Source organism: Tursiops truncatus, chromosome 10, assembly GCF_011762595.2.
Source record: "Tursiops truncatus isolate mTurTru1 chromosome 10, mTurTru1.mat.Y, whole genome shotgun sequence".
Taxonomy (NCBI): Eukaryota; Metazoa; Chordata; class Mammalia; order Artiodactyla; family Delphinidae; genus Tursiops; species Tursiops truncatus.
In genome coordinates, this window is record NC_047043.1 from 5,751,756 (window position 1) to 5,771,689 (window position 19,934).

A 19,934-nucleotide genomic window follows, 5' to 3' on the forward strand; every position below is an offset into this window, starting at 1 on the left:
AATATAACATATTCCGCAGCATAAATGAAATAACACTTCTTTCATCATCCATTCAAGACTCAGTCTTGCTTGTACAGCCCTTTCACAGGAACCACCTACATTATCTAATGAGCACTCAGCCACTAATCAGCTGTGTGACCTTCCACACATTTCTTTCCATCTCTGGGCTCAGTGAAGGGGGGGTGGGGGGGGTGGGGTTAGATTAGAGAAGCCATCTTAATTCCAAAATTCTATGCTTCTTTTAATATAAAGTAGGCCTTTAGAGATACATTTACAAACTTTTTAAAAATAAAAGCTATTTAGCATTTCAAATTAACCAGATTGGCCAAAAAAAAAAGATGACTTATGAAAGGATGTTGGAAAAGCCAGGTCTTAGGCCAAGCTCTGTTAATTGTGCTTTTGAATCATATTAAGTACCTACCCTACAATGCACAAGACATTCTTTCAGGCACTTTGAACACAACAGAGCATAAGAAAGGTAAGTGTCTATATTCTAGGAAGGACAACAGGCAATAACTAAGCAAAAAGGAAAATATAGGTAGTAATAAGAGCTCATGGAAGGCAGAATTCAAGATGGTCCCTGAGAGCACCACCCCTAGGATATACACACCTCTCAGTTATTCAATCAAACCCTAACCGAGGTGCTGCTGTATAGATATTCTGCAGGTTTACTTAAAGCCCCAAATCAGCTGACTTTAAGAAAAGGAGATTATCCCTAGAGGGCCTGACTCCATCAGGTGAGTCCTTAACAGGGATGGGACTCTTCTCGGTAAGAGAGGTTTAAAGCATGAAAGGCAGACTTCACTTATGTCTTTGAAGAAGGAAGGGGCCGTGTGGCAGGGAATATGGGTGGCCTCTAGGAGCTGAGAGCGGCCCCGGCCGACAGCAAGCAAGGAAATGGGAACTTCGTCTACCTGGGCAAGGAACTGAGTCCTGCCAAAATCCTGCAAGTCAGAAAGAGGACCCTGAACACCAAATAAGAATGGCGCCTGGACAGCTCCTTGATTTTAACCGTGTCAGACCGTGAGCAGAGTACCCAGCGTGCTGTGCCCAGACTTTATTCCCACTACTTTATTCTCACTATTCAATTGTTAATAATCTTTACATAGCATGATAAGGGAATAGTCTATGGTTAATTTTCTGTCTGGGGGATAATTATTCTTACTCTACAACAGCAATAGTAATGATGACAAAGATAACTAACAGTTATTCCTAGGTACCAGAAAATATTCTAAGATACACACACCTTTAATCGTCACAATAACTCCATGAAGCAGATATTACGCAGATTTTAAGTCTCTTGAACCCAGAAATGGTGTCTAATGCTGCAGCTCTGTTTCTCTTTTGAGTGCTCTGTACCACAGGCTTTCTGTACTTTTAAAATGTTTATGGAAAGGTTCTCTCCTTTTAGCAGGTTTAGACTTCCTGCTTGGTTGGAGTCTCATTTGAAAATAAAACCCCAGGAATTCTCTGACGGTCCAATGGTTAGGACTTGGTGCTCTCACTGCCAGGGGGTTCAATCACGGGTCGGGGAACTAAGATCCTGCAAGCCGCGAGGCCAAAAAAGAAAGAAAAAGAAAACCCCAACTTCCACAAAATACAAAACTGCTTGTGTAACGTCATTTACCATCTACCCAACAGGAGCTTGGGATGTTACTATTCAACGCACAGTGAATCAATTATACATGTGCAAAATCACAGTCAAACGAAACAGAATGGCAGGCTAGTCCATCAGGACTGTTGGGACATAGCACACGAGGTGGGGTGGGAGACGGTAAAGCTAGAAAGATAGGAGCCGGGTCATAGAAAGATGCCGGGCTTTGTCCTGTAGACAGAAAATGATATCAAAGGTTTTGAAAAAGTTAATGTCAGAGCGCTCTGGCAGCAGGGTGAAGACTGGATTTGACTGGGTTGATAAAGCAGGCATACCAATCAGAATGGACAGAGATTTGTTAGGTAGCATTTGGAAGGCTTGATCATTGAATGTAACCTAAAGGGGAGGGAATAGCCAAGGGCGATTCTCACGTTTTAACTTGAGTGCTTTCAGTAGATGCTGCTGCCCCAAATGAGAAAAAAAAAATATAGAAAATGGGTCTGCAAAACTGACCCATTCATCTGTAAAATCATTTTTTTCATTATATCTCATTTTATACCTGAAAACCTGAGTTCAACAGACAGTAAACACCCCAGAGCAGGCACCAGAACTGGAGCCCAAGGCACCTGCTGCCTACTCTCGTGCTCCCTCCATTCATGTCAATGCCTCTGAATGCTTTGTACATTTTATGAACACATGAACAGAAATCATAGATTTTAAAACTAGGGAATTTCCCTTCCGTATATTAACACACTAACAATTAGGGCAGTCTTTTTACAAAATAGGTTTCAAATACTCACTTCAAATTCTTTCACAAAATAACGGGTTTCACCTTGGATAACTGGTCTGTGATCTAACAGCCTTGAATGAATTTCTCCGAGATCTGTAAAGACAAAATGAAACTCACGGTCAATCCACGCTAAGTGGCACAATCTCTAGCTTGTTTTACTCTTCCTGTCCCCATAAACGTATGAAGGTTAAAATCCAGTTCAGACTATGGATTATCCAGTCAGTAAATTGGGAAAGTACTTTTGAGAGCAATTTGGCGATATCTGATAAAGTCGAAGACGTATACCTAGCAATTTCATGCCCAAGTATGTGCCCTAGAAAAACTCTTAAACAAAGGAAAGAGAAATGCATAATGTTTACTACAGCATGAATATAATGTCAAAAAGAAAAAGGGGGAACGACCTAACATACTCATAGGATGGATATTACAAATCAGTGAGTGAAAATGAATACAGTGGGGTTACATTTATTAACAAGGATAAATCCCATAAATAAAATGTTAAGCAAAAAAGCAACTTTCAGAAGGATAAAGCCATTTATATAAACTTTCAAAATATGCAAAATCACTTCCTGTTGGGACATATACAGAAGCCATAAAGCTATAAAGAAATGCACGAGAACGATAAACACCAAATTCAAGACAGCGGTTACCTTAGAGGAGGGAGGGCCGTGCAATGAGAGCAAAGGGCACGATGGGGCTCTTCATGTGTGTTTATTAATATGGGTGGTGAGTGTTCATTGTAAGTCACTATAAGTCATAATTAAGGAAAAAAAGTTCTGAATTTTAACTGTTTTTGGTGAGTCATCCCGGGGTATATTCTGCTCTCACACCACATACCATATTGTCCTGAAATTTCCTCTCTACTCCAGTGAGTATCTCAGAGACCAAATTGTTTGTATCATCCACAGAGGGTTAACATACATTTTTCTATATGACTGAGAAGCCATTACACTGATCTTGGGATATCTGCGTCTGTGACCTGATGTAATGGGAATTTTCTTAGTCTTTGGAGAATTCAATTCTGTTCAGAAGTGGATAATCACCACTTCTGAAACCCTGACTGCGCTCCAGAACTTAAGATGTGGAGATGAGGGGAAAAAAGATTCTGAAACACACACGACCACAGAAATTAAGCTGGTTTTGTAATAACATTAAAACAACAAAACAAACACATTATAATAATTCAGAGTTGCAGGTATCCCAAGGATTACAAACAAATTCTCTCAGTTTAATAATGTAAAGGTAAGCCACATATTTCCACATAAACTCAATCCTAGCCCTGCTACAGGCAAAGCACTCTTTTGTTGTTTGTTAACAAGACAAAAGATACAATCCTTTGTTCTCCAAAGTGCATACTCTAACGTGGGAGTTAGACAATCTCTTCACACAAAAGACAGAAATAAGCACTTCAACAGACTATGAGACAAGAAAAAACACAGTAAACTGCAGATCTCTCATTATCTAATGAAGTTCTGGCCCTGAATTTGCAGACCTTTAATGTAGTATGTGGATCTCTTTGCCCATCATAAGGAACAATTTACTGCAGAGTAAGTTTTTCTGATAACACCCACATCGTCACCATTGTCACCTCACTGCTTCTCAAATCCACCCCTTCTGTTCCATCCTTGCTTGTCTTGGACTGTTTCAACAGAGTGAGTCACACCCCTCTTCAACCCACTCCATGTACAGTCAATTCTGCTTATCTGCAGGACAGTAGGCCCTTTGTATTCTCTGATTCTGCAGTTACAAATTCACTTTATAAAGTAGGCAAGTTCACAAATGGGCACCCTGCAAGATGAGGATCCACTGTACCTGCCTGAGTGTTCTATTTAAAACACAGATCTAACCACATGACTCTTGTACTTATTGTTGTTCCATAACAATATGGAACATTCAACAAGAAGTCCAATCTCCTTAAAAGGCAAGAATTCTTCTCCGGTCTGATTCCCACGTGTAGTTTCCCAAACATGCCGTGCTGACTCAGGCCTCCACACCTTTGCTCATGCTCTTCCAAACTAAGTCCAAAATATCCTTGCCCGCTTTTCTCAACTACTAACACTTTATTCTTCAAGACTCAGGTCAGACACTCCATGCCCCAGGAAGCTCCCCATCTCCTAACAGCCAACCACAGCCCAGAAAACCTCAAAGACCTGGGGCCTAAGTATTGAAATCATTTATTTATATATTTCCCTCTCCCTAGACCCTGGCAATAAAACTCGACACGTATATTTTCACAATCGATAGTCTTCAAGTAAGATGAACTAAAAACAGATTTTCATACTGAAAATAGTAAATCGTTCCACAAAAAAACCCAAGAAGGTTCTAGACATATTTTCAATTATAACTCAATTTTGAATTAACCTGAAAAACTTCCTTTGAATTACCTTCTTTTAAAGAAAGTACTACATCTGAAACTAATATATTGTAAATCAACCGTACTTCAATTAAAAAAAAAGTACTACATCAAAATCACAAACTTCTGTGCATCAAAGGACAAAATCAACAGAGTGAAAAGGCAACCCATGGAATGGGAGAAAATATATGCAAATCATGGCTGTAAAGTGGCTAATATCCAGAATAGAAAAAGACCTCCTATAATTCAACAACAGCAAAACACACTACCTGATTTAAAAATGGGCAAAGGACCTGAATAGACATTCCTCCAAATAAGATTTACAAACGTCTAGTAGGCACATAAAGAAGATTAACCTTAGGGAAATGCAAATCAAAACTACAAGTTACTGGGACTTCCCTGGGGGTCCAGTGGGTAAGACACCAAGCTCCCAGGGCAGGGGGCCCGGGTTCGATCCCTGGTCAGGGAACTAGATCCCATGTGCCGCAACTAAGACCTGGCGCAGCCAAAATAAATAAATAAATATTAAAAAACAAAAACAAAACTACAAGATACTACCTCACACCCACTACCAAAGAAACAGAAAATAACAAGTATTGTTTAGGTTGTGGAGAAATGGGAACACCTGTGAACTGTTGGTGAGAATGTAAAACGGTTCAGCCACTACGGAAAACAGCAGAGTGGCTGCTCACAAAGTTACAAACAGATTTATCATTTGATCCAGCAATTCAGCTGTGGGTATATATCCAAAACAAATGAAAGCAACAACTTGATATTTGTACATCCATGCTCACAAGGGCCAAAAATGGGAAGCAATCCAAGTGTCCATCCATGGGTGAATGTATACCCAAAATGTGGAGTGTGTGTGTGTGTGTGTGTGTGTGTATACAATGAAATATTTGAATCATAGTCAGCTTTAAAAAGGAAGGAAATTCTGCCACATGCACGATTTTACTTATATGAAGTACCTAAAGTACCCACATTCAGAAACAGAAAGCAAAATGGTGGCTGCCAGGGGCTGGGGCGGGGGAAAGGGGAGACTGGGGAGTCCGTGCTCAATGGGTACACAGCTGCAGTCTGGGAAGATGGAATAGTTATGGAGCTGGATGGTGGTGACGGTTTCACAACAACGTGAAACGTACCAATGCCACTGAATTGTACGCTAAAATATGATTTGAGGGAAACTTTATATTCCATGTATTTTACCGTAATTAAAAAAAATTTAAGTAATAGTTCACTAAGATTGCACATGTAAACAATTATAATTAAGGGCTAACACCCATGCACTACGCCCACACTACTAACTAGATTTGAGACACCCTGAATTCTACACAAACCTGACAGATACGGTTAAAATGCAATAGGCATGAACACGAGGATGCCATTCCCTGGGCAGCGCTGAGGGGCGCCGGAATCCTACAAGGGCTTCAACACTGCAAGACGGTAGGGCTGCCGGCAGAAGCGAGGGGTTAAGAGAGGACGGAGACGAGGCGGTGCGGTATTTAACTGGCAAAGATCTTCCTGCACGAAACAGTTGTTGAGAGTTTGGAGAATCAAACCAATTCAGGTTCTGTGAGAATAAGGGCTGTAGCTAGGTTGTAACCTTCTCCCAGCTCAAAGCAGACGGGACGAGTGGACATCGGTACACGTGTTGGGGGCCTTTGGTGTTTTAAGATGCCTTCATGTTCTCTCGTTTCCACCTTGCACGACCCAGGAGCAGAAAGGGTCAGAGCGAACGACCTAGGCACACACCTCCTAAGCGGCCTGCCTGGGTGCGCGGGCTCTTCCCGACTCCCAAGCTCAGGGCGTCACACGTGGGTCGCGAGCCCGCGTCCACGGCAGCTCCACGCAGGGTCCCGGGCTGGGGGAGGGGAGAGGGCAGCCCGACGGCTCTCGGCTGCGGCTTCTACGAGGAAGCAGGAGGGGCTAGGGCGATTTGCTGTTACTGGGAAGCACCTGGCGCGGGGAAACAGGCGTCAATGCGCAGACCCCTCCCCCACCCACCCACCGCAAACGCCAGGCCGCCCGGGAGCCGGGGGTCGACCTGGGGCTCGGCCCCGGGTCAGAGGACGCCGCCTGGGAGGTGGGACTGCGCTGGGACCACCGAGCCGAGAACCCTAGTACTCCGTACCCTTGATAATGAGATGGGCTGGCGAGCCCGCGGTCCCCAGCGAGTCCTTCTTCTTGCCGCCGCCGCCGCCGCCCGAGGCGGCCTCACAAACCACGGGGGTCTCCGTCCCTCCGCCGCTCATCCCGGCCAGCTCCGCCCACCCGCGGCCGCGCTGCGCCTGCGCAAACCTACACAGTCCGCTTTCCCCGCGCGGGGTTTAGGCGTCATCAAAGGGCATCGGGGAAGCTGAGTCTACCCAGCGGCCGGTTCCTATAAAGCCACTATGGTGTGGCCAGGGATGTGAGTTTGAAGAAGCCGGTGCCGCCATGCTGGGTTAGGGCAGATGCTGCCGGAATAGGAAGGTGTTTGAAAGTTAGAGCTAAATTTACTCCTCCCTAAACCTGCTGGAATTTATCGTGATTTAGAGAGGTTGGCGGAGAGGGGATCTAGTCATAGATGAATATGAATAATAGTGGGGTAAATACATCATCTATATTATTACCTGCCACCAGTATTTAATGGAGGTTGTTGACGTGCGTGCTTTGCCACATTTGCTCATCATGGCAACTGCGGGAAACAGTTTTGTCATTTCTTTCTAACAAAAGAAGAAACAGGATTAGAGATTAAGTAATTTGCCCAAATCACCTCTCAGACTCATTCATGCCCATGTAAAGAGCAAAAATGTCTGTTCCTAGCATTTGTATTTACAAAATCTCAACCAGTTGTTATAGGGGCTAAGATAAAATAGATGCATGCAATTATGGAAGGGACCATAATTTGCTAGGCTGCTTTGATTCGTAGCCATGAAGAGACAAATCTGGTGCTGACATTTGTATCTAGTGCTACTGTTTGGTAAACTCCTTAGAGTTGATCTTGTATTCTCAACAAGTTGTCATTCCCTTCCTGGCACAGGCCTTCCCCCATAGCCTCTGCTTTAGCTCCTCTCGGAAGTACCTAGATAATAGCAATTGATGAAATTTTCCTGAGGTGTTTCGAAGATGTGAACCCACCCCCACCAAATGGAGGATGTTAACTACTTGATGACTATGAGCACGTAGCCCCAGGCCTCCCGGAGCCTAAGGACTGATAAAGTTAACACCTGTGACACCACCCTGTTCCTTCATCAACAGCCAGAGTATTGTGCACGATCTGATCGCATATTCTGCAGACCCCTCCCCCCACCTTGCCCTTGGCCTTTAAAGATGCTTTGCCGAAACCCTTCAGAGTGCAGGAGGCTTTTTAGGACATGAGCCACCTTGTCTCCTTGCATGGCCTTGCAATAAACCTTTCTCTGCTCCAAACGCGGACGTTTCGTCGGGCACATGAACTTGCGTTAATATTTGTGCCTGTTCAAACGACAGACGGTGCAACTTTTCAGTGACTCCGTCATCTCCTGTGTTCACCCAGCGGTTCTTTCTAAGAATCATCTCTTAATCTCTCCCTTCTCCCTCCTCTCTTCCTGCACTGTCCTTACCCTCAAGGGTCTCTCAGTCACCAACATTTACAGTCTAGGGCCTTGTATGTGATAGGATGAAGTTAAGTGCAGCACATGTGTGGGACACCTGGGGGCAGGAGGTGGCCAGCAACGACTTCCCAGAGGAGGTATATTTTGTCTTCAGACCTGAAATGTTGTGTAAGTCATGTGGGGTGCGGTGAAGATGGAACTTGGGGTTTTCTAGCACAGGAAGAACAAAGAGGCATAAAATAGATGAATTCATAAGTAGAATGTGAACTTGGTTAATTGCATGTTATTGGGTCTGGCTTCTAACCTTTTATTTCCCTCGCTTTGGCATTAACCTCTAGAAAACGTAATTATTTTTAAAGCCCCTCATTATCCTCCCCACTTCTAGGCACTTTTCGTATTCAAGTTTTCTTCTGCATCTGCCAGACTAAATCTTCTCTAAGCTTAGTTTCTTTGAACTACTGAAAAACCTGGGAAGACTTGATACTGAACAGGACACTGTGGGGCTCCTGGGCACAAAATTCTGTGTCCCTCATTACTCGATTACAGAAAATAGGCTTCATTCAGCCTCCATGACCTTCCCGGAGTTCCAACTAGCAGGTTCAAACAGTTGCTAATTAGGGAAGGGCGGGGATGCGGAGACAAGGGAGGAACAGTGAAAAGAAACAGTAGTGTCAGAAGTTCCTTAATGGTCCAGTGGATAGGACTCGGTGCTTTCACTTCAGTGGCCTGGGGTTCAATCCCAGGTTCCCCTGGTCTGGGAACTAAGATCCTGCAAGCCACGCAGTGTGGCCAAAAAAAAAAAAAATAATAGTGCAGCCTTGGGGCAGGGATACATAACAATACCTTTTCAGATACTGAAACCCCTACCAGGTGGGAGAAATTAACCATAATAAGCACGGTGACCCCAGACCGGTTAGAACCAGAAGGTTGACGATGCTGACTCCCACTTACTTCCCCACCAACCAATCAGAAGAATGTCCACGAGCTGATCACGCCCTCTTTGAATCATTACTATAAAACTTCTCACTATCCCCTCTAGATTGGGATACACAGTTCTGAGAGCAGGAGTCAGCTGTGGCCTCCTTTGCCTGGTAAAGCAATAAAGCTGTTCTCTTCTACTTCACCCAAAACTCTGTCTCCAAGATTTAATTTGGTGTCGGGGTACAGAAGCCAGATTCGGCTTCAGGCTCCCTCTAGTACAGTGAGATTGATAGTCCCCCCACATTAACATGGCTGTTAAAATTGCAGATTCTGGGTTCTGCCTCCCCAAATTCTGTTTCAGTAGTTCTGGGGTCGCTGCTACCTCCCCGTACCCAATTGCCAGTTGATTATGATATAAGAATTCTGTAAGGAACGGCACCAAAAACGGAGGAGAGCTTAAACAAGCTTTATTTGGGAACGCTCCAGGAAGAGGTTCACTGGTCCGAGAGAAAGGGGCCAGAGAAGTCTCGCCCGGGGTGCGGGCGCTAACAAAATGTATAGGGGTGGACACAGGGGAGGTCTTGCTGTGTGAAGCAGCCCTTTTTTGGTAATCTCTCAGGTGTTGTGGCAATGTCAGGTGTCAGTTGCATCAGCCTCAGAGCCGTTGGTTCCGCCCCTCGGGGAGCGGGAAGACCGGGGCGGAGTGGTGTGGCAATGTCCGGTGTCGGTTGCATCAGCCACTTTGGCTGGGGTTCCGTCTGGCTCCCTGGGCCCTTCCCCGGACCTGCCGGCCTTACAAATTCCAGGTGCAGTAGTTAAGACTTTGGAATCAGACAGAACTGGGTTCAAATTCTGACTGTGCCACTTGCCTGATGTTCCTTTTCTACAGAATAGCAATAAGATATCCATATTATAAAGTGATGATTAAAGAAGTTAATACCTGTAAAGTACTTAGAACAGTGCTTGGCACAGCAAATGCTCAATAAATACTATTTCAATAACCACCTCTATCTCCTTTTAAAGCCCTGTATAATCTCTTTCTCCCAATTCACCTTTATTTGCCACCACTATAATGTCTTGCACGTGTTTGGCGCTTTACAATTTATAAAATGTCATCACACATAACATACCATCTTCTCATTATTCTAGTTAGGATAGATATTAAAATACCCATTTTCAGATACAGAAGCGAAGGATCAGAGAACGTGGGAGGGTCTCTAAGATGGCTGCCATGTTTCCTCCCTTGCTGCCCATCAAGAGACGGAGTTTGTTTCCCCTCCCCTGGAGTCTGAACTGACCTTGTGAATTGCTTTGATGGGTAGAACATGGTGGGCCTTAAGTCACCTGGCAGTTTCTGCTTTTGCTCCTGTCAGGAAGTCTAGGCTGTCCTGCTGGGGAGAGGCCGTGCTGTGGAGAAGCACGGGAAGATGAGACATCCCCTGTAGAGAGAGGCTTTATAGGTGAGAACGGAGGCCCCCTAGCCGCCAAGTGTGAGGGAGGCCTTCTTGGGTCTTTCAGCCCAGCCATCAGCCAGCTGAACGCAGTCCCATGAACTGCAGTGGAGTGGATACCACCACATGAAGCCAGAAAACTGCCTAATCAACCCACAGTGTTATGGAAACAGGAGGGAAGGGGGCAGGGCACAACCTCTAAAAGAAGGACATAGGGCTTCCCTGGTGGCGCAGTGGTTGAGAGTCCGCCTGCCGATGCAGGGGACATGGGTTCCTGCCTCGGTCCGGGAAGATCCCACATGCCGCGGAGCGGCTGGACCCGTGAGCTATGGCCGCTGAGCCTGCGCGTCCGGAGCCTGTGCTCCGCAACGGGAGAGGCCACAACAGAGAACCGCGTACTGCAAAAAAAAAGAATGACATAGCCACCGAGGATATGACAAAAACTGGCTAGAAACCATTAGGTCAAAGACGGCGGAAGATTCGACTTCCAGGGGACCTTGAGTCTCATTATACGCTCATTGTAATACATCAGCTAAATAACACACGCACCAGCGCCATGACAGTTCTGAGGCTGACTATAAAAGGCCAAAAAGTGGGCGGTGGCCCAAGTCCTGGAAATCCCCGCCCCTTCCCCAAAATAGTTGGAATAATCCTCCCGCTCATTAGCCTATGAAATTACCCAGCCCATGAAAACTAACCACCCCATATTTTGGGGCCTCTCAACTTCTGAGATGGCCCACACCGTCTGTGAAATGTTTTTCTCCCAGGGCCACTCTAGCCGTTTGAGACAGCCCGCATTGTATGGAATGTGTATCTCCCTAAATAAATTCATTTCTTACCTATCACTTTGTCTCTCACTGAATTCTTTCTATGCTGAGACATAAAGAACCTGAGCTTCATTAAGTCCTGAGACCAGGTGTGTGATTTCAATTAAAAGACAGTGGGTTCCACGTCCCAATCTGAATTGTGCAGTTTCACTATGAGAAATAATAAATTTTTGTTGTTTTAATCCACTAAGGTAGGTGTGTGTGTGTAAATTATGCCCACCTCTTATAGAAAGGATTTCACATGGCTTACAATGATCTGTAAATGTACTCCCACAACATGGTACCATAGTTATCAAATAGCAGAACCATGGTCAGAGCCCTGGTCTATGGACTTCAAGGCTGGTGCATTCTAAAACAGCAGAGCTCCACCAGCTGGGGGTGGGGTGGGGTGGCGATGTGGTCTCTCCACTGTGTCATGACTGTGCCAGACATTATTTCTGCCTCTTTCTTTTTTTTTTTTTTTGCGGTACGCGGGCCTCTCACCGTTGTGGCCTCTCCCGTTGCGGAGCACAGGCTCCGGACGCGCAGGCTCAGCGGCCATGGCTCACGGGCCCAGCCGCTCCGCGGCATGTGGGATCTTCCCGGACCGGGGCACGAACCCTTGTCTCCTGCATCGGCAGGCGGTCTTTCAATCACTGTGCCACCAGGGAAGCCCTGCCTCTTTCTTTTTAGACACCCCCTTCCTGGAATGTTTTCCTTGCCCCTTCTGCCTGTTCAATGAGTTGAATATACTTTATTTTTCTTGTATGACAAAGAACTTGGCTGATCCGTATCCCTGGTTCCTGGAAGATAACCTCTAAATCCTTGGAATTTCCCAAGTGAGGGGAGTGGCTTTGTTATTCTTGGTGGGCCGGAAGTTATGCTAAAGTGCTCACTCACGTGGGTCCCTGGATGGTTCCAGGATGGGGGCTGGCCATGCATGAAAGACCACCACGTGATTAAAGGGTTGAGGCTTTGAGCCATGTAATATCAGCTTGACTTCTGGCGAGCAGGGCGGGCTGGGGATTGAGTTCAGTCATTCAGGCAATGATACATCAACCATGTCTTCACAGTGCAACCCCGGTAAAAACCTTCCGGACAGCCCGGGTGACCTTCCTGGTTGGTAGCCGTACTTTAATGTGCCAAGAGGGTGAGGCAAACATGAGGACCCAGAAGCTTAGCGTTTGGGACCCTCCCAGACCTCACCCTACGCATCTATTCATTAGGCTGGTCTTGACTTGTATCATTTACAATAAAATTGTAATCATAAGCACAGCACTTTCCTTAGCTCTGTGAGTCATTCTAGTGAATTATTGAACCTGAAAGGGTAAAGTGAGACCTCCTGACATTTGTAGACAGCTGGCCAGAAGCTCAGGTCGCCTGGGAACCGCCAGAGCTGTGGAGCCTTCTGGAGTCTATGAGGTCTGGGCTAACTCCGGGAGTCAGTGTCAGAACTTGCTGCAATTGAACGAACACTTACGTGGCACTTATGACAGGCCAGCTAATGTTGTAAGTGCTCTGTACGTGCTGACCCAGTTAGGGCTCATGGCAGTCCTCTGAAGTTGGTAGCATTATTATTCTCCTCATTTGACAGGTGCAGAGGCTGAAGCAGAGAGGCTAAATGCCCAGCTGGTTTGGGGCAGAAACAGCCTGGTCCCTGCGTACGTGTTTAAGTGTAGGTGGTGGATAAAGAGAAAGTAGGGGAGGGTGATCTGGAGAGAAGGAAGAGGGAAGCCATACTACCTCTAACTGGCCTTTTCATTTCCTCATTCAAACACATTTAACAAATATGGATTGAGCACTTTCCGTGTGCCAAGCGCAGTGCTAAGGGCTGGGATATAGCGCTGACCCAGCCTTTTCCTCCCCTCACGGAGGGGACATCTACCAGAGGGGACAATATTAAATCCCTATGCAATGACTTTCCTGCAATTCTGTTGCTTACAGCCTGTAGATACACGTTCCAGCTGTTTGATTGTTTTCTTCCGCCCAGTACTGCGTTGCGTTGTTCTCTGGGATGGTCAGGTCCAGAGTACACCTCTGTTTCTTTCTCCTCTTTTACACAAATCTTTCAGCTGCAGCTCAGACAGCAAAGAGCAACTGAAAGAAAAGTTCCAGTGGCAGAGCCCTCCTGACAGATACCTTGGGCTGGGGTCCGGGCTGCTCTGTGTCCTTGCTCTTTGACCCGTGGAATCTCCCTGAAGGGCTTGTGTTATCTCTAGTTGTCTCTGGATTGATAAGACGTTTCCTGTATTATTTAAATAAAACTTTTATTGAGATAATTGTAGATTCTCATACAGTTGTAAGACATAATACAGAGATTCGTCATACACTTTGCCTGATTTCCCTCCACTGGTAACATTTTGTAAATGTGAATATCATAACCAAGATATTGACATTGATACAGTCCATCAATCTTATTTAGATTTCCCTAGTTTTACCTGTACTCATTGTGTGTGTGTATTATGTCCTATATAATTTTATCACATGTGTGGGTTTATGTACCTGTCAGCACAGTCAAGATATTGCACAGCTCCAGAGCCACAAAGATCCCCCTTGGCACCTTTTTGTACCCACACTTACATTCCTCCCTGCCCTACGCCATCCCCTGGCAACCTATGATGTACCCTCCATTTCTAAATCGTTGTCATTTCAAAAACATCACCTAAATGGGATCATACACAAAGCACTTCTCCTGTCTTAAGAGTAGCTCTTCTCCCCTGCACAGCGCTCTATGCTTGATCCCTTTTTAGAGACTCTCAGTATCAGACACTTCTAAACCATGGAACGGTAAAGGGATTTTGCCAATTATTGTGCTTCTTGAGAGTTAAGGCATCTAAAACATGGAAATAATGCTAATTTAGAAGATGTAAATTTCTGACTTCAGGGTAAATTATTTGCTAACTCCTTATTGAACCTTATAAAAGTTAGAAAATAAAAATAAAATGTGTATTTAATTACATGCCTCTTGAGAACAAAATTAAAACTCATTTCTTAGTATAAGCCCATGATGGATAAGCATAGCTGAGGGAGTGCGCTCCTAAATTTATTTTGCTTTTTATCAAATCCACTTCATGAGATTTCCTCTGAATATTTTCTATTGGCGTTACTGTTTATCCTTTTTTGTCTAACCTTTTTTTTTTTTTTTTTTTTTTTTTTTGCGGTACGCGGGCCTCTCACTGTTGTGGCCTCTCCCGTTGCGGAGCACAGGCTCCGGACTCACAGGCTCAGCGGCCATGGCTCACGGGCCCAGCTGCTCCGCGGCATGTGGGATCTTCCCGGACCGGGGCACGAACCCGTGTCCCCTGCATCGGCAGGGGGACTGTCAACCACTGCCCCACCAGGGAAGCCCTGTCTAACCTATTTTTGAAGTGGGTTAAAAAATTAAAAATGGAAGAAACTGATGAAAATAAAGGAGGGGAAAAGATTAGACAGTCTTTTGGGGTAAAATACTCAATATTACTGTGTGTTAATCATATGAAGTTTTGGAAATGCCTCTGGCATGCTAAGCCCAGAGGCTGTGTGGTATGAAATAACGCGCTGGGTATTGGCATTGGCAGAGACTAGGCAACGACTTTACAGTCCTGGACTGATCCTTCTTGGACTGAATCCTGCTTGATGCTTCTTAGAGCTGCTTCCAGCGTAGCTCCATCACTTGGAGAACATGCAGTGCTTTCCCGCGAGAGCTGCTACAGAGAGAAACTCCTGGGACAGAGCCAACCAATCAGAACTCAGGATGCTCCATCACCAGGCGAGGCCCACCTCCAGAAAACTGGACTTAGCTACGCAAAAAGACAGGAGCAAGAGTTTTTGGATGAGCGCAGCTGCTCTGTGTCTGATCGTCACCCAAGCTTCGGACAGGTGTAGTATAACGGTTCTCATGGTGGGGTCACCACACCAGACCTCTTGAATCAGAAACTCCAACGGGGACCCAGCAATCTGTGTTTTGAGAAGGCTCAGGTGATTACCACTCATGCTCAAGTCTGAGAACCACTGCTTTCATGTAATGTCTGTCACACGTGCCTCAAACTTCAGACAATGACAGTCAGCTCTACATTTCTTTCATCTAAGTCTCAGGGTTCAAGTCAAGTGCCGAACAGTCAGGAACTGGTAAGGTCAACCAGAGGGTGAAGCATTTCTAAGGGTTTTTAAGATAAGGGTGTGTGTGTATCTGTGTGTGTGTGTGTGTGTGTGTGTTGCAGGAGATTGGGAAAACTGGGGCAGTGGAGGAAGGATAACCCACGTTGCATGAACAGACTGTTTCATGGACTGCACCAAAGAAACTCTGGAATTTGTAATCAGATGGCTGGAAGTTTGTGGTCTTGGTCAAAGCAGGCCTGGGGCCTTGCTGTGTAGAGCGATGCTTTGTCAGGTTAGTTGTGTGGCTACTGTATTTCAAGCTTAACTTGGACAGACAGGCCTGCCAGGCACAAATTTCTCAAGCAGATGATGTTCGGGAAGGCAAAAATTATCCATGGCAAGACCGCGAGGACCGATGACCCTTAGCAGAAATGGCAAGCCAAGTCCGCAGGATCTCTAATACAACCGGCTAGCCCTAGGGACCCAGCCTCTCTGAAGTGGAACAGACAGCACAGATGAGCCATCAAATGAACTCGCCAGGCTGGAAGACATGTGACGCTTTCATTCTCCCCACAAAGAAACGAAAGTTTAAAAGATGAAAATATTCCTAAAGGAATCACGATAATGGAAGAAGAAACCCTTGAGACATAATAGCAAAAATGGCCAGCATTTCAAATTCTCCTGACTTCCTGTCTCCCTTCTTTTGGCCTCTCTCGTAAGTGAAAGATGAGTTTTGCTAGATAAGGTAGCAGTTGGAATTAGTTTTATTCATCGGCGGCAGGGAGAATAAAGGAAGAGCCTGCAGGAATATGGGCTCCAGCAACAAGTAATCATTATTACAAAATCAAATTCCCCATCTCATCTCTGATATGCCTGTATGTAACCCTAGAGCTGGGCTTCAGTGTTATAAATCCAGCATACAAGACATGGAGCAGATAGATCCCCTTGTGTATCGAAAGGCTCTGGCCAGCAAGAGCGATATATGATAGCAAATTTCTCCCCACTGCTTTTTCAATAAAATTCACCCAGAGCTCCAGGAAGAGTTGGGAATGTAATTCAGCTTCAATAAATCAAGACTAAAATTAAGATGGCCAGATATGTAGCAGCCTACTCAGGTGTATGGAGAATTTCAAATTTAGTGCCCTGGTAATGGGTAGAAGCAGGTTATCTCATCATGGAGAGAAAGAAGAAATATGGCTCTCTGGAGCTAAAAAGCTAAATGCTCGAATCCACAAAACCACCACATCTCTGCCAAAGCTAGATTAATATTAAAGTTTGTGTAACATCTGACTTTTTTTTTTAAAGGAATGAAGTGAACTGATAGAAAAAAACATACATAAATGAAAAAGCTGTACTTCACCATCATTCTAATTTGACTCCTCGTCAAGGGTTGTGTATTTTATCTCTCGGTGTGATGTACGTGTACCTGATTGCAATAGAGTTCTATTCTTTCCTAACAATATCTCTGCTTAAATTTTTATCAACACGTCTTGAAGCTATGCTGGAAGGACTTTTAGCAGGGCTCTCACACGACGCACCAGCAGCGGGTGATCTGCCCATTCTCTCCACTCCTACCTTCCTACCTTGGTCCCTGCGGTAAACCTAATGTGCCCATTACAGACTGTGGTGACTACAGATTCAGGTTTAACTTGGGGGAGCCAATGGGGGACCTATATGCTTAACAGGGAGTAAAAATGAGCTTGCCCACACATCTGTTAAAAACCTCCATGCAGTAATGTTATGCTGAATCTGGATGGGGATGGAGGAGAGTTTAAGTTAGGTCACTTTTTCTACCATCTTGTGACGGAACTCCACAAATCACTTCGTGACATCTTGGATGCTTTGGGTATAAGTGGGCCGAAAGACAAACGATCTTTTTTTTAAATATTTATTTATTTGGCTGTGCTGGGTCTTAGTTGCGGCATGCATGCGGGACCTAGTTCCCTGACCAGAGATCGAACCCACACCCCCTGCACTGGAAGTGTGCAGTCTTAACCACTGGGCCACCAGGGAAGTCCCACAAATGGCCTTTTGATACTGCTTCCAGTTCTATTATTTCTATTTGGTTTGTTTACTTATTGATTTTTATTTTGGGGGCAGCGCCGTGGCTTGTGGGATCTTAGTTCCCCAACCAGGGATTGAACCCAGGCCCTCCACTGCAGTGTCCTAACCACTGGACCCTGGGGAATTCCCCTCTATTTGGTTTAAAACCATTATTTATTGTAATTAGTGGAAAATTTGTGTATCCTCGACTGAAGAATGATCCTTCCCTACTTGGAATTTTTGACCTGTTCTTGAAAGTTGCACAGGGCGTAGGGAGACAGGGCCAGTACCTAGTCACGGCCGTCAAATCAAACCCCAGTGCATAAAATGGTGATGGGTGATGTCCTCCAGTTCTGCAGTTGTACAGTTCCCATTCACTCCAGCCATGGTCTAACTGGGTGGTCAGCATGTGGGTTAGTCTCTGCCTCTGCCCTACCTCCTAGAGTAACATGAGATAATGTGAAGGTTGTAAAGTGTCTGGTACAGAGCCCAGACACAGTAGACACTCAGTAAATGGTATCTGATTATTTTTATTTACTTTCAAAGAATGCTGAGCAGCTGGTTGCCTTCCCAAGGATGCTTTACCTGCTGTGTCAGGAATCTGTTTACAGACCATTGGATTGGAAACCCTATGAGGGCAAGTGTGTACCTGTGTTGTCCACAGGGCCTAGTCGACTGTCGACACACAGTAGGTGCTAAAGAAATATTTGAGGGCTATTTTTTTAAAAATTGAAGTGTAGTTGATTTACCATGTTGTGTTAGATTCTGGTGTACAACAAAGTGATTCAGTTATACATATACACATATTCTTTTTCATTATAGGTTATTACAAGATATTGAATGTAGAGGGATTATTAAATTTATTAATTTTTTAAAAATTTATTTTATTTTTGGCTGTATTGGGTCTTTGTTGCTGTGCGTGGGCTTTCTCTAGTTGTAGCGAGTGGGTTTCTCACTGCAGTGGCTTCTCTTGTTGAGGAGCATGGGCTCTAGGCACGCGGGCCCCAGTAGTTGTGGCACACGGGCCTAGTTGCTCCGCGGCATGTGGGATATTCCCAGACCAGGGCTCGAACCCGTGTCCCCTGCATTGGCAGGCGGATTCTTAACCACTGCGCCACCAGGGAAGCCCCAGAGGGATTATTGAATGATGAGTGCTCTAGGCTTCTGGGAATTACAGAAAGGAAATGGTGAAAAGGGGCATCTGCTTTTCAGAAGGAATGGCATACACTTTATTTTAGAGGAGTTTCGTTGATCTTTTAGGGGAAAAAAAAAAAAAGAAAAATAGTATGCACCCTTTGTTCAATGGCTTGAAAGATATGAGGACCAGAGATTTTTAAGCTGGTGAGTAATACAATGGATTGATGTTTTACCAAAATCACAAGATGGGTACTTCCCTGGCGACCCAGTGGGTAAGACTCCGTGCTCCCGATGCAGAGGGCCCGGGTTCAATCCCTGATCAGGGAACTAGATCCTGCATGCTGCAACTAAGACTGGCGCAGCCAAAGTAAATAAACAACTGAATATTAAAACCACAAGATGCTCTGCCTAGTTATCTTACCTGATCTTGTTGAGCAGGTGCCTCAGAGATGGCCGGTGGGAAGAGGCTTATGGATTAGTTAAGAATTCGACTTTACAAAATTGTGGGTTATGATTCTACAATCTTCCATAGCAGTTTGTCCTTCACTGATCACTTTGTGTGTGCCAGGCACTGTGCTAGGTAATTTTTATACCTTCTTATTGCAAATTAAATGAGATCAGTCATCTTCACCTCTGTTTCATAAGAGGAATTTCACATGCAGTGACTTATCCAAGGTCTCGTAATTAATGTACGGTAAGGCTAATGTATTTGACTCAAAAAGAAAGAAAGAAAAAGAAAGAGAGAGATAGAGGGAGGGAGGGAGGGAGAGAGCGAGAAAGGAAGGAAGGAAGGAAGGAAGCAAGCAAGCAAGCAAGCTGCTTTAGGACTTCCTTTGCGGTCCAGTGGTTAAGACTCTGCGCTTCCAATGCAGGGGCGTGGGTTGGATCCCTGGTTGGGGAACTAAGATCCCACATGCCACGTGGTGCAGCCAAAACCAACAGCAAAAGCCTGCTTTATTAAGCTATAATTCACATATCACAAAATTTACCCATTTAAAGTGTACGAGTCAGGCATATTTAGTATATCCAGAACTGTGGAAACATCTAATTTATTCTCAAAGTTATGTACAGTTTTGTTTTATCCAATGCCTAGGGCAGCTTTTTCTAAGGTTGGCAAAAACGAATTTCACAAGTTGGTTAAGCAGAAGTTGCCAGGCACACTGGTGCTTACAGACTGAGTTTGAGCC

The 19,934-nt window shown here is 45.0% G+C and overlaps 2 protein-coding genes across 17 annotated transcripts in view; both read right to left on the bottom strand.

Moving 5' to 3' along the window:
* Positions 1 to 7,183, bottom strand: part of BLOC1S5 (biogenesis of lysosomal organelles complex 1 subunit 5) — a 120,694-nt gene extending 113,511 nt beyond the window's left edge. For 2 of the 10 annotated variants that reach the window (XR_012334314.1, XM_073810303.1), the window contains exons 1-2: positions 6,869 to 7,176; positions 2,395 to 2,477 (exon numbers count right to left, since the gene is read on the bottom strand). Coding sequence is in view for 9 of the 10 variants with exons in the window: in XM_073810303.1 (XP_073666404.1) it covers positions 2,395 to 2,477; positions 6,869 to 6,989 (204 nt within the window). In the remaining variant the exon portion in view is untranslated. Of the gene's footprint in view, positions 1 to 2,394; positions 2,478 to 6,868 lie in introns of all 10 variants that reach the window. The other 8 variants (XM_073810306.1, XM_073810305.1, XM_073810301.1 and 5 more) reach the window with 6 other exon arrangements.
* Positions 7,184 to 9,684: 2,501 nt separating this feature from the next.
* EEF1E1 (eukaryotic translation elongation factor 1 epsilon 1) overlaps positions 9,685 to 19,934 on the bottom strand; it is a 28,927-nt gene continuing 18,677 nt past the window's right edge. The window contains exons 4-6 of one of the 7 annotated variants that reach the window (XR_012334316.1): positions 13,630 to 13,735; positions 10,881 to 11,082; positions 9,685 to 10,640 (exon numbers count right to left, since the gene is read on the bottom strand). The gene's annotated coding sequence lies outside the window, so the exon portion shown is untranslated. Of the gene's footprint in view, positions 10,673 to 10,880; positions 13,736 to 19,934 lie in introns of all 7 variants that reach the window. The other 6 variants (XR_012334318.1, XR_012334317.1, XR_004528359.2 and 3 more) reach the window with 6 other exon arrangements.